Genomic DNA, 12,220 nt, shown 5'->3' on the forward strand with positions numbered 1-12,220 from the left:
AACGCTCTGTCACAAGAGACCAGCGCCCTGTGGGACTTGACATCTTTCCACAGGGCCTGCAAGACAGAGCTGTTCCGCCTGGCCTTTGGTCTGGACTCGGTCTGACCCTTATGTTTCCCTCCCCGTATTGGTTTTGATCTATGGGCCACTATTAAAATGAGGCTGCATTTTAAATTAAAATTTTATTTTAACCTGTATTTTAAATTGTCCCCCCCCCCTATTATGTTTTTACTATAATTTTACTGGTGTTAGCCTCCCTGAGCCCAGCTCTGGCCGGGGAGGGTGGGGTATAAATAAATAAATCATCACCATCGCATGGGGCAGGGAGAGAAAGCTTATTTAATTAAGAAAACTTACATAATTAGCAATTTTATTTTATTTTTTAAAAATGCGACCACTACCTCAAAGCAGTTTACCGAAAAGATAAAACAATAAAATTAAAAGGACATAGACTGTCTAACGGCTGACGGGCTGGGTAAAGAGGACGGTTTTTGCCTGGCACCTAAATACATGCAACGGTAGCGCCAGGCGAGCCTCTCTGGGGAGGGCATTCCACAAATGGGGAGCCACCACAGAAAAGGCCCCATTCTCGTGTTGTCTTGGTATGTTTGAGTGGGCAGAGAGGGCCCCCCCCCCCCGTCACAATTCTACCTAGACATCCTCAAGGCGATTTGGGGTGAGAGAGGGATACAGGGGATTGTCCTAGTGGATCGAAGCATGTGATGGCTGTGTGTGTTGGGGGGTGGTCCTGCTGCCTTTGGGGTCAGGTCTGGAGGGCCTTGGGGGATCTCTCCCACCGCCCACGTGGCTTCAGCCCAGCTCAGCGTGGAGACACCAGCGAGGCCGAACCCTGGGGGAAGGCAAGCAAAAGGTGCCCACCCTGTCCCTTGGAGGAATTCCACCCCATGGCGTTGCCGACTCACCAGCTGGCGGAGGGTACTGAGGCTGCCGATATCGTCCGGCAGGGAGACCAGCTTGTTGTTGCTGGCGATGAGGACCTTGAGGGGCAGCCGGCAGAGGCAGGAGGGCAGGGAAGAGAGCTGGTTCCGGCTGCAGGGAAGAAGACAACAGTGGAGGAGGAGAAGGAGAGATCAGGCTTCCCAAATCTCAGGGGAGACTGGCAAAGCAGGATGGGCGGGCTGGGGAATGAGGAAGGGAGCGGGGGCGCTTATTCCATTTTGTCTTCTCTATTTCCCGACTTTCACCCCAAAGTCCCACGGCAGGTTGCAGCATCAGAAGCAATTTGAAAACTAAGGAAAAGGAGGGGACATTCTACCCTATGTGGTGGGAATGGAATGAAATTAAAAAGTTTTGGGAAATGATATACAATGAATTGAAGAAAATGTTCCATCTAACATTTGTTAAGAAACCTGAAGCATTTTTGTTAGGGATGGTAGGAAAAGACCTGCCAAGGAAGTTCAAAAGTATCTTCATGTATGCGACAACGGCGGCGAGAGTCTTAACAGAACAAGGATGGAAGAACGAGGAAACACCGACTAAAGAATCATGGCAAGAGAAATTGATGGACTATGCAGAACTGGCAAAATTGAGACATAAACTACGGGACAAGGATAACTGTGATTTTAAAGATGAATGGGAACCTTTTACAAAGTATTTAAAGAAACAAGAAAGTGAACTGGACTCCTTGGCAGGTTTTGACTAAACACTCACAAACTCTTTATCGACAATAATCAGTCAGATAAATTAAGGATCTATAGAGTTTTGTAACATGCAGAGAATAGCATTTGTAGAGAAACCAGAGGTTGGAACTGAGGGAAGTCGGGGGGGCAGGGAGGGGGGTTATTTTATGGGGAGGAGGGGAAATGGGGGGCAGGAATCAAGGATGATATGTTTTAAGATAATATGTTTTGTTTAAATTCTTAATATTTTTTTAAAAAAAACAAGCAAAACACAAGCAATTTGAAAAGATGTGAAACGGCGTTGCTGTCACGGGGCTATTGTTGGAATAACCTTGGGAAACTGAAAAGAAATAAAAGCCAATTCGAAACAGCTTGCAACCAGGGAAACAAGGTGGGTCGTAAAAACCCACAGCTAAGGTGGCAAAAGCCAGGGGCTGGGCGCACCTCTGTGGGGAGGAGGGAGCCCCACAGATCTTCTGGGGCAGGCCCCAGAGGAACTTCCGAGAAGGCCCCCTCTGCCGATCTCAGCACCCGGGAGGGTCTGTATAGGGGGCCTGAGTCGCGCAGGGCTTTAAACGCCAATGTGAGGGAATCCAGAAAGCCCTCGCCACACCTCTGGAGAAACACCCCGTTTCCTCCCCCCCCTTCTCTGCCCCCCCTTGTGCGAGTTACCTGACGTTCAGGTAGGTGAGGGCTTGGAGGTTGGCGATGGCGGGGGGGATGCTGCGGAGGCAGTTGTGGTACAGGCTCAGCCCCTCCAGGGACATCAAGTGGCAGGCGTCTTCGGGGACCTCGGCAAAGCGGTTTCGGGAGAGGTCTGGGAAGGAAGAGAAAAGGGTCTTTAAGCTCCCAGGAAGCCCCTGCAGAGTCCAAAAGGAGCCCCCCCCAAAAAACCCCACACACTTCCAAGTGACTCAGGCTGGCTGACAGAAGCCTCCGCCGAAGCTCTTTGCTCCAGCCCAAGAGGGGCAACTTTGGGGAGGAGGAGTCAGGCAGCCCCACAGCGAAGCCTCCCCAGGGGCAGGTTGCTGGAGGCTGAGGGGGAAGGAGCGTTCAAAATTCCCCAGATGCCAGGCACGCTTTGTGACTGGCTTGAGTCCAGTTGCGACCGTGTGCGTCTCAGGTGGGAGACCAAGTTGGCCACGGACGTCTCCACCTGGCTGGCCTCTCCTGTTCTCTTACACAGGTGAGTAGAAGACCTGATCCACTGCATTCGTATAGCGGAACCTCGGTCGCCAAACGCTTCGGGAGTCTAACGTTTCGGCTTTCGAACACTGACCACCCGGAAGCAAATGCTTCCGTTTTCGAACGCGCCCCGGAAGTTGAACAGCTCCATTTTTTCCACAACAGATTTCGGCAACTGCGCCTTGGTTGCCAAACGTTTTGGAAGTCAAACGGTCTTGTGAAACGGATTACGTTTGACAACCGAGGTTCCGCTGAATTCTGCCTTTTCCTCCAAGGAAAACATAGTTCACCCCCCCCAATCAGTTCCTTACAACGACCCTGCGAAGGAGGTTAGGGGGCCGCGACTGACTCCAAGCTCACCCAGGAAGCTTCAGGGCTGCGTGGGGGTTTGAGTGGTGTATTCTGTTTGAACTACATGCTGTATACTGTTTCAAGATTCAGCATGGCCCAGCTTTGGAGTCACAGAATTGGGACCCCGAGGGCTGCCTAGTCCAGGAATCACAGCTGAAGAATCTCCAAGAGCCTTAAAAACCTGCAAGGGAGGAGAGTCTGCCCGTTCCCCTGTGAATCGGCTCTCACCCTCTGAAAGTTCGTTTGAATCCCTCGCTTTGGGTCCTGCCCTCTGCAGCAGCGGGAAACAAGGTTGTGCCCAATCTTACAGGGGAAACCTCCTTCTTTGGAGGTCTTTAAGCAGAGGCCTGACAACCATATGTCAGGAGTGCTCTGATGGTGTTTCCTGCTTGGCAGGGGGTTGGACTCGATGGCCCTGGTGGTCTCTTCCAACTCTATGGTTCTATGATTCTATGATTTCTGAAGGTGGCTCTCCAACACAATACAATAATCTTTATTGTCATTGTCCCATACAGAATAACGAAATTGGGAAAAAATATCTACATAAAAAATTCAAAACCAATAAGCCTGCTATCCCAGCTATCCCAACCTGGTTAGCCCCCTAAAAACTCTGATACCCCATTTTAAAAATACAATATACTCCCAAAGAGACTACCTTAAAGGAAAAGGGACCCCTGACCATTAGATCCAGTCATGACCGACTCTGGGGTTGCAGTGCTCATCTTGCTTTATTGGCCAAGGGAGCCGGCATACAGCTTCCGGGTCATGTGGCCAGCTTGACTAAGCCGCTTCTGGTGAACCAGAGCAGCACACGGAAACGCCGTTTACCTTCCTGCTGGAGCGGTACCTATTGATCTACTTGCACTTTGACGTGTTTTCGAACTGCTAGGTTGGCAGGAGCAGGGACCGAGTAACGGGAGCTCACCCCATTGCGGGGATTCGAACCACCGACCTTCTGATCGGCAAGTCCTAGGCTCTGTGGTTTAACCCACAGTGCCACCCGTGTCCAGAGACTACCTTACACTGTGTTTAAAATCAAAATTGCACTTGGGTAGAAACTGTTTCTCAGGCGGCTAGTCCTAGTCTCAATAACCCTGGACCTTCTTCCAGAAGGCAGAAGCTGAGAGAGATCATTTCCGGGGTGCACACTGTCCTGCGCTATCTCTGCAGCTTTCTTGTGACACCTGGAAGCATAGATTTGATCCAAGGTGGGAAGAGTGCACCCAGTTATTCTCTCCGCAGTCTTTACAACCCTGGACAGCATTGTTTTTCCCCTGGCCTTGCAGCTCCCAAACCACACACAGACCATACGTTAATACACTCTCCACAGTACAATGGTAAAATGCCATCAACAGGTCCCTTGAGAGATTGTGCTCTCTTCATCAGGTCTTTGCTGTTTTCTCCCCAGGTTAGGTCATCTCTCAACTCCATTCCAAGAAATCGAAACACTGGGACCTGTTCCACGCACTTCCCCTCAATAATAAGTGGCTGAATATTCAATTTACATTTCCTAGAGTCCTATCTGTTGTCTCTTCTCCAGACTGAGCCTACCCAACTCTCTCAACCGTTCCTCATCACAAGCCAGACAAGACCGCTTCCTCTCCAGCCAGGCAAACCCCTGCAGGCTGCCCATCTGGGGGGTCTCTGGTCAGCTAAGCCTCCTGACCCCCTCCCTCCAGGAGTCTTCCCACCCTCCGCCTCGGGGAATGTTGCAGAAATTTATGTATAGGCTGAGGGGGGGGGGTTGCCCCTCTAGCAGATATCATGCACATGCAGCCCACTACCAAAACCAGCACAATCACTTTTGTGACTTTTGTGACTTGTCCCCACAAAACACTCGGTCACAGTTTCTTCCTATCTATTCAAAGGGCCTTTGCTGCACAATACCAAATGTAAGAATTCACTGATCAATGGATCTATGTACTGGCTCACTGGGAAAACTTCAGAAATTCCTATAGACATGTGAGCATCCTGATACCTGAGTGCCAGACAGGTAGCCATTCCAGAAAGAACAAACCCAGATGAAGACAAAAGGGTGTGAATAACTTGGCTGGGAAACAGGGAAATGTAAAGATCCTTTTTGTTACACTGGATGGGTGTTTGGTGGAGGGCAAGGGGAACCATGGGGCAGGGTCCAGGATGCTCAGATTACGGCCACCAGACCTCCCCTTTCATGATGTAACTGTGATGTATGAGTGATGTAGTTTGGGGCGTGTAACATGGGGATTAGCAGCTAATCAAAGTTTGGGTTCTCTTTTGTTTGGGGCTTCCCTCTTGCTTCACCTGGTGGCAGGTGGGAGTCCTGTGGCGACAGTCTTCAATCAAGACTAAGCCGAGTGGCTGCTGTTTTGCTCTGGTATTCCTGGCTGGGGTCCTTGTTTTTTGTCCAAGGCAGCCCTCGCATTTCTCCGTTAGCAGGAAGAAGGCGACAGAGACAAGGCCTTCGGTGTGTGTATGAATCTGCAAGCAGTCCTCCCTCTCTGAAGTCCACCAAGGGTGGAGAGCCCAGCAGGCAGTTCCAGGAAGGCCTAGCGCTCGCTTTCTGCTTTGTGTCTGCTCAGATGATGTTTTGGAAGGAGGAGGAGGAGCAGCAGCAGCTAAATTTAGAAGCAGCCCTTCCAAGTATCCAGGAAGAGGCTCCTCCAGTGCCCAGAGGAGGAGGAAGAGGCGGTGGGGCTGAGGCCAGCCACTTCTCCACCGGGGTGGGCTTCCTTGCAAGGAGGACCCTTTGGCAGCTGCAAGAACAACAACAAAACCCGTCCGCCTTCGAGTTCCCGGCTCAGCGTTTGCTCCTTGAAGCATTCTGCATTAAAAATGGGTCGGTTCGTGGGTGAGGGGAATCGCAGGCTTTTTCTGCAAGGGGGGAAATCTCAAGCGTTAGAAGCTCAGATATGAAAGTGGGGGCACCAAATGGCTCCTTAAACCAGGGTTACAGTCGCCAAAACGGAAGGCCTGGTCGCCATTTGGGGGCCAGACAGCTCTTAAGTTGTATTTTCCAATACGGCTTTTGGGTTCCGGAAATTCATTCTGATAAAACGTAACGGGAGAGAATTCTACAGGATGTGTTGCTGGTGTGTGATTCAAGGATCGCCAGGCAGGCGCCTCCAGGCGGTGGAGACGTCAGGCACCATCCGGGCATCTTCACCTGCAGGTGGCCGATAGCCAGGTGCAAAATGCACCTGGCGAATTTCGAAGGCTGCTCGGAACAGACCCACCTGAAAGCAGAGAGGGTTTTTGCAAAACTCAAGTGGGAAGCTAAGCTCTCCTGCCGCTCTGCGGTCAGATGCAGAAAAGCCACAGAGCTGGGTGAATGTTGCCCAGAGGAATGGGTTTTTTTTGGGGGGGTAGTAGGGGTGGTAACAATGATGAGCTTAAGATGAACCAGCTGGATCTGAGGAAAAGAGCAATTCCCCCCCCCCATCCTGTGGTTTTCCAGCAACTGGGATTCAGAAGCAGAGTACCGTATTTTTTGCTCTATAAGACTCACTTTTCCCTCCTAAAAAGTAAGGGGGAATGTGTGTGCGTCTTATGGAGCGAATGCAGGCTGCACAGCTATCCCGGAAGCCAGAACAGCGAGAGGGATTGCTGCTTTCACTGCGCACCGTGATCCCTCTTGCTGTTCTGGCTTCTGGGATTCAGAATATTTTTTTCCTTGTTTTCCTCCTCCTAGGAGGAAACTAGGTGCGTCTTGTGGTCTGGTGCGTCTGGAGGGCAAGGTCAGCAGACGCTCGACCTGGGTGCGAATGGTGCTCTGAGGATGCTGACCAGCTCACCTGTGCTGCTGCCCCCATCTCCCCATGCAGCGTTTTCATGGGGTGGGGGGCAGGCAGAGAGAGGAGGGCGCTGCAGCAGCCTGGCAGATGGCGGAACGGAGCCAGCCTCCCCCCCCCAAGTTCACAATAGTGACAGAACAGCTGGTGCACATGACCCTGCCCCAGACACAGACACTGTATGCGCCGGGAGGGCTCAGCTGGGTAAACGTTTTGTCAGCCATACGATCCGGAGAGGGCGGCACGAGGCGGAGAAGAAGGGAGCGTTTTGTTCACGAGGGAGAGCCCGAGGGAGACTCTGCTGCTGGCGCAACGAAGCTGGGAGCTGCCAGGAGGACGGCGGGGCCCAGGAGGAGGAGGGTATCGTAGGGAGGGGGCTTCTCGTTGGGCAATGCCCCTCAGCCGGCCGCGGCGAAGAAGCCGCAGGAGATGCCAGCCTGGATGGGGACACCGGGCTCCGGACAAACTGGGTCTCTCTCTGGGCATCTGTGGCTGTTGGCATCCGTCCGTTTCGGAAGACAACAGAGGAATGCGCCTTTGGGGGTGAGCTTAAGAAATTCGCAAGAGGCAGCGTGGTCTCCAGAGCCACCAGTATCCTAACAACCTAGGAAGAGGATGCAAGACCAGCCCAATGGCCCAACTCGGCCCACGTCCCAGGGGTCCGACCTGCTGGGAAACCTGAAAGTGGGTTTCCAGCAACTGGGACCACTGATAGCCTTCTCCTCCTCGTCCACTATGGATTGGTCCAATCCTCTCATCATTTGGGACCGCCTCTCCTGGCATGCCCCACGGAGGATCTCAAACAAAAACGTCTTGAAGGTCCCGGGCCACAGGGAGGTTAGGCCGGCCTCAACCAGAGCCAGGGCCTTTTCAGCTGTGGCCCCGATCCAGTGGAACGCTCTGACACAAGAGACCAGGGCCCTGCGGGACTTGACATCTTTCCGCAGGGCCTGCAAGACAGAGCTGTTCCACAGGGCACAGCCTGACCCCCTCCTTCGGTAATCCTCACAGAACTCTTGCCCAATGGTTGCCTTTAATTTGATTCAGAATTGATTTTGGAATGAATTGATTTTAGAATGCTGTGTTACTCTTATTGTTGTTAGCCGCTCTGAGCCCGGCTTTTGCTGGGGAGGGCAGGATATAAATAAAAGTTTACTGTTATTATTATTGTTTCTCTGCAGCTGCTTGATATGAGAAAAGCCTTTCTGGGCCAGGCCAAAGGGGCCCCCTCCTAGTCCAGCTTCCGCTCTTGCCAGGGGCCAAGCAGATGCCACTCAAGGAAGCCTCGGAAGCAGGACGTGGAGGCAACAGACCCACCCACCCGCCTGCGACCCCCAGCAAGAGCAGTGCTCGAAACCCCCCAGCCGCATTTTGCTACTGGTTTGGCTCCAACTGCGTCAATGTGGAGATTTCTGGGCACCAGGTTGGCGACCCCAGTTTAAAAAGCTCCGCCTTAGTCCAGAGTTAATGCCATTTCCATTTCCACGGTGTCCCTTTCTCCTTCCTTGCAAACTGGGACGAGTGAAGTGTTGTAAGAGCGAGCTACACTCAGGCTAGGAGATTATAGAATTGTAGTGTTGTAGGGGACCCCCGAAGGTCATCTTGTCCAACCCCCTGGTGAACAGACATTCCGTTGTGGTGCCCGTAATCTAGATTTATAATCTGACTGTGGAGGGAGAACATGCTTGTCGCGGTTGGTGGCCAATCAAAGCTTCACGCTCCACGCACTTGTCCAAACCAGGGTTTCCCAAACTTGGGTCTCCAGCTGTTTTGGACTACAACTCCCATCATCCCTAGCTAGCAGGACCAGTGGCCGGAGAAGATGGGGATTGTAGTCTGAAAACAGCTGGAGACCCAAGTCTGGGAAACCCTTATTCTGAAGTCATCCATTTAGCTGGAGCAAATTCCATTGTTTGCTGGAATCAACGATGCCCCTTTTTCTGAATCCTTGAAGTCCCTTCTTGCCCCGTCTCCTCTGCCCCCCTCCCCCCCAGGTCTCCTCCTCTTCTGCCCCCTCTGCCCTTCCTCACACGGCCCTTTCGTCCAGCCCACGTGCTGCTTTGCAACCGTTAAGTAATAAGCAGAAGGGGGACTGTTTTGTGTCACGCTGGGCAGAAAGGAAGGGGGTGTCCACAGGAAGGATAAGCGGCAATCTTACACTGGTGACCCCGCTCAGAGTCCGTTGAGTAGGAGTCTGCAATGGGATGCAGTTTCCTCTGGGGACTTGCGCTTTATGAACATTGGATCAGGTCCAAGGGGGCCCCTCTAGTCCAGAATCACTGTCCTCGCGGTGGTCAACGAGATTCCCATTATGGGAAGCCTGCAAGCAAAACCTGAGTACAAGTGCTACTCCCCCCCCCCCAAGTTTCCAGCAACTGGGATTCAGAAGCATCACTGTCGTAAGACCCTGACCCCAAGTGCGGAGGCAGAGAACAGCCACCCTGGCCAGGAGCCATCCAAAGCCTTCCAGGAATTCGTCAAATCCCCTCTGGCAGCTGTCTAGGTCAATGGCCATCACTGCCTCTGGTGGGAGGGAGTTCCACAGCTTAACGACGCAATGCTTGAAGGAGGACGTTGTTTTCTCTTTCCTCTATCTTCCAACATTCAGGATCGTCGGATGTCCCCAAGCCCGAGCGTCATGCAAGAGGGAGAAAAACTTCTCTCCATCCATTTTCTCCATGCGTAATTTGAGACACCGCTTTCATGTCCACCCCTGGCTCCTTCTAAACCTAAAAAAGCCCCCAATGTTGAAACCCGTTGCCACGGTCCGGTTCATGGGCGATCAAAGTCCCAGCTGGGGACGTCAGGACCGGGGGCAAGATGGTGGGGTGGAAGCAGGAATGGGAGTCCAGAAGCCAGGAAGCCAAGGTCAGAGGGTCAGAGAGCTGGGAGTCAAGAAGCCAACGGTCAGGAAGCAAGGAGTCAAGAAGTCAGGGGTCCGAGGGTCAAGGAGCAAGGAGCCACGAAGTCAGGGGTCCGAGGATCAAGAAGCAAGGAGCCACGAAGTCAGGGGTCCGAGGATCAAGAAGCGAGGAGCCACAAAGTCAGGGGTCCGAGGATCAAGAAGCGAGGAGTCACGAAGTCAGGGGTCCGAGGATCAAGAAGCGAGGAGACACGAAGTCAGGGGTCCGAGGATCAAGAAGCGAGGAGCCACGAAGTCAGGGGTCCGAGGATCAAGAAGCAGGGAGGCTGACCTTATATATCGCTTCCCGGCTCTTGCCACCAGGTGCTGTGAGTTACCAACTGGCCTCACCTGTGTGGCCACACCATGCCTCTTCAGAAGAAAGGAAGGCCCCAGTCCTGCAGAGTCCTATTGGTCACAGGGCCTGGCTCCTGCAGGCACACCTGACACCTGTCCTCCGGGAGGAGTCCTTTCCCTTTCCCAAGAAGAGCGATGGAGGAGATATATTTAGGCATCAGACCTGCCCTGAGTAGGGGTTTCTTTTTTCCTTTTAGGGTTGGGGGACAAGGAGCGTTGCCAAGCTGTGTTGCTGCGGCCAACTTTCTTAGAAAGGTGTGCAGAGATTCTGGCTGGTTTTGGGTGGCTGCCCAGGCCTTGCCCCTCCCTCAACCACGGCAGGCGTGAAAGAAGCGGAAAAAATCCCCCTTGTCAGTGAACGTGCAACTGCAGCACAGATTAAGCAATACTGGGGAGCTGTTACTTGGGAGGTGGGAGGGAGGGAAGGAGGCAGGCATAGCCCTGACTTCTGGAGATAAAGGCTGCTTTCTGCTTACCCGCCTGGACAATAGCGGTTGGCAGTGCCAACAGAGCTGACCTGAGGAGCTGCCCTGACGCGCCACAGCAAAAACGCCGCGAGATGAGATCTGGAGGAACTCCACCGCTAACTTTGGCACAAATCCGCTAATCGGAGCTTCGTTGAATTACAGAATTGCAGAGCCATCTAGGGCTCACCTAGTCTAACCCAACCAAAATGGTCAAAGGCCTGGAAACGATGCCTTATGAGGAACAGCTAAGGGAGCTGGGCATGTTTAGCCTGGAGAAGAGGAGGTTAAGGGGTGATATGATAGCCATGTTCAAATATATAAAAGGATGTCACATAGAGGAGGGAGAAAGGTTGTTTTCTGCTGCTCCAGAGAAGCGGACACGGAGCAATGGATCCAAACTACAAGAAAGAATATTCCACCTAAACATTAGGAAGAACTTCCTGACAGTAAGAGCTGTTTGACAGTGGAATTTGCTGCCAAGGAGTGTGGTGGAGTCTCCTACTTTGGAGGTCTTTAAGCAGAGGCTTGACAACCATATGTCAGGAGTGCTCTGATGGTGTTTCCTGCTTGGCAGGGGGTTGGACTCGATGGCCCTTGTGGTCTCTTCCAACTCTAGGATTCTATAACCCCCTGCAAAGCAGGAATCACGGCTAAAGAATCCCCGACCAATGGCCATCCAACCTCTCTATTTAAAAAAACCTCCAATGAAGGGGAGTCCACCGCCTTCCAAGAGAGTCCGTTCCACTGCTGAATAGCTCCTGCCATCAGAAAGTCCTTCCTGATGTTTAGTCAGACTCTCCTCTCTTGCAATCTGAATCTGCCGAGTTCGGTCTGAACCTCTGGAGCAGTAGAAAACAAGCTTGCTCCATCTTCCAAGCTGCGTTCGAAATTAGCCAGGCGCCAGGCGCGTTTTGCACCTGGCTTTCGGCCACTTGCGATCAAGTGAAGATGCCTGGGCACCAGGACGGTGGTGCCTGATATCTCCACCCTCTGGGGATCCCCGGATCTGGGCAGTTTCTGCACCCCAAGACCCCATCCTGTAGAATTCCATCCGTTATATTCAATCCGCACAATCGGGTTGAATTTCAGAAATCAAAATGCTTTTTCTGCGCAGCCTGAGCAGGAGCCCTCCCCCTTAAGAAAAAGAGGCCGGAAGAGGCCAATATATGATCAAGAAGAAAAGTTCTCAAAGCTCTTAAACAAGCTCAAGGTTGTCCTCTGAACTAGCCAGACTGAGAATCAATCACAGCCAGTCCAATCGCTCGAAAAATAAGACTTTAGAGCCGTCTTGGCTCAAAAAGGCAATGGCAATGGCGACCTTGGGTTTAGGCCTGCTTCTGATTCTGGTGCCAGGAGATTACAGGAGAGGGTCTGCCGGCGCAACCAACTGCAGCTACTGTGCAACCAGGACGCAAGGCCCCACCTGAGCACTTCCCTTTTGGAAGGCAGGTACAAATTCCCCAGATAAAACCCCTCTCTCCACAGCTGGAAGGGACTGAGCGGGAAAGGCAGGGATCCTGCCACTGTGATGATAATAATAATAATAAT

At 52.4% G+C, this 12,220-nt stretch overlaps 1 protein-coding gene and 1 long non-coding RNA gene across 4 annotated transcripts in view; one reads left to right on the forward strand and one right to left on the reverse strand.

The window, feature by feature from the left end:
- Positions 1-12,220, forward strand: part of LOC309518129 — a 132,160-nt gene that overhangs the window by 52,136 nt on the left and 67,804 nt on the right. The window lies entirely within an intron of this gene.
- The window catches only part of LRCH4 (leucine rich repeats and calponin homology domain containing 4), a 68,612-nt gene that overhangs the window by 20,421 nt on the left and 35,971 nt on the right, over positions 1-12,220 (reverse strand). For both annotated transcript variants that reach the window (XM_082197666.1, XM_082197667.1), the window contains exons 2-3: positions 2,313-2,457; positions 924-1,050 (exon numbers count right to left, since the gene is read on the reverse strand). In XM_082197666.1, coding sequence (XP_082053792.1) covers positions 924-1,050; positions 2,313-2,457 — 272 coding nt within the window. The remainder of the gene's footprint in view (positions 1-923; positions 1,051-2,312; positions 2,458-12,220) is intronic.

This window comes from Podarcis vaucheri, assembly GCF_965113315.1.
Source record: "Podarcis vaucheri genome assembly, chromosome: 13".
In the NCBI taxonomy this organism is placed as follows: Eukaryota; Metazoa; Chordata; class Lepidosauria; order Squamata; family Lacertidae; genus Podarcis; species Podarcis vaucheri.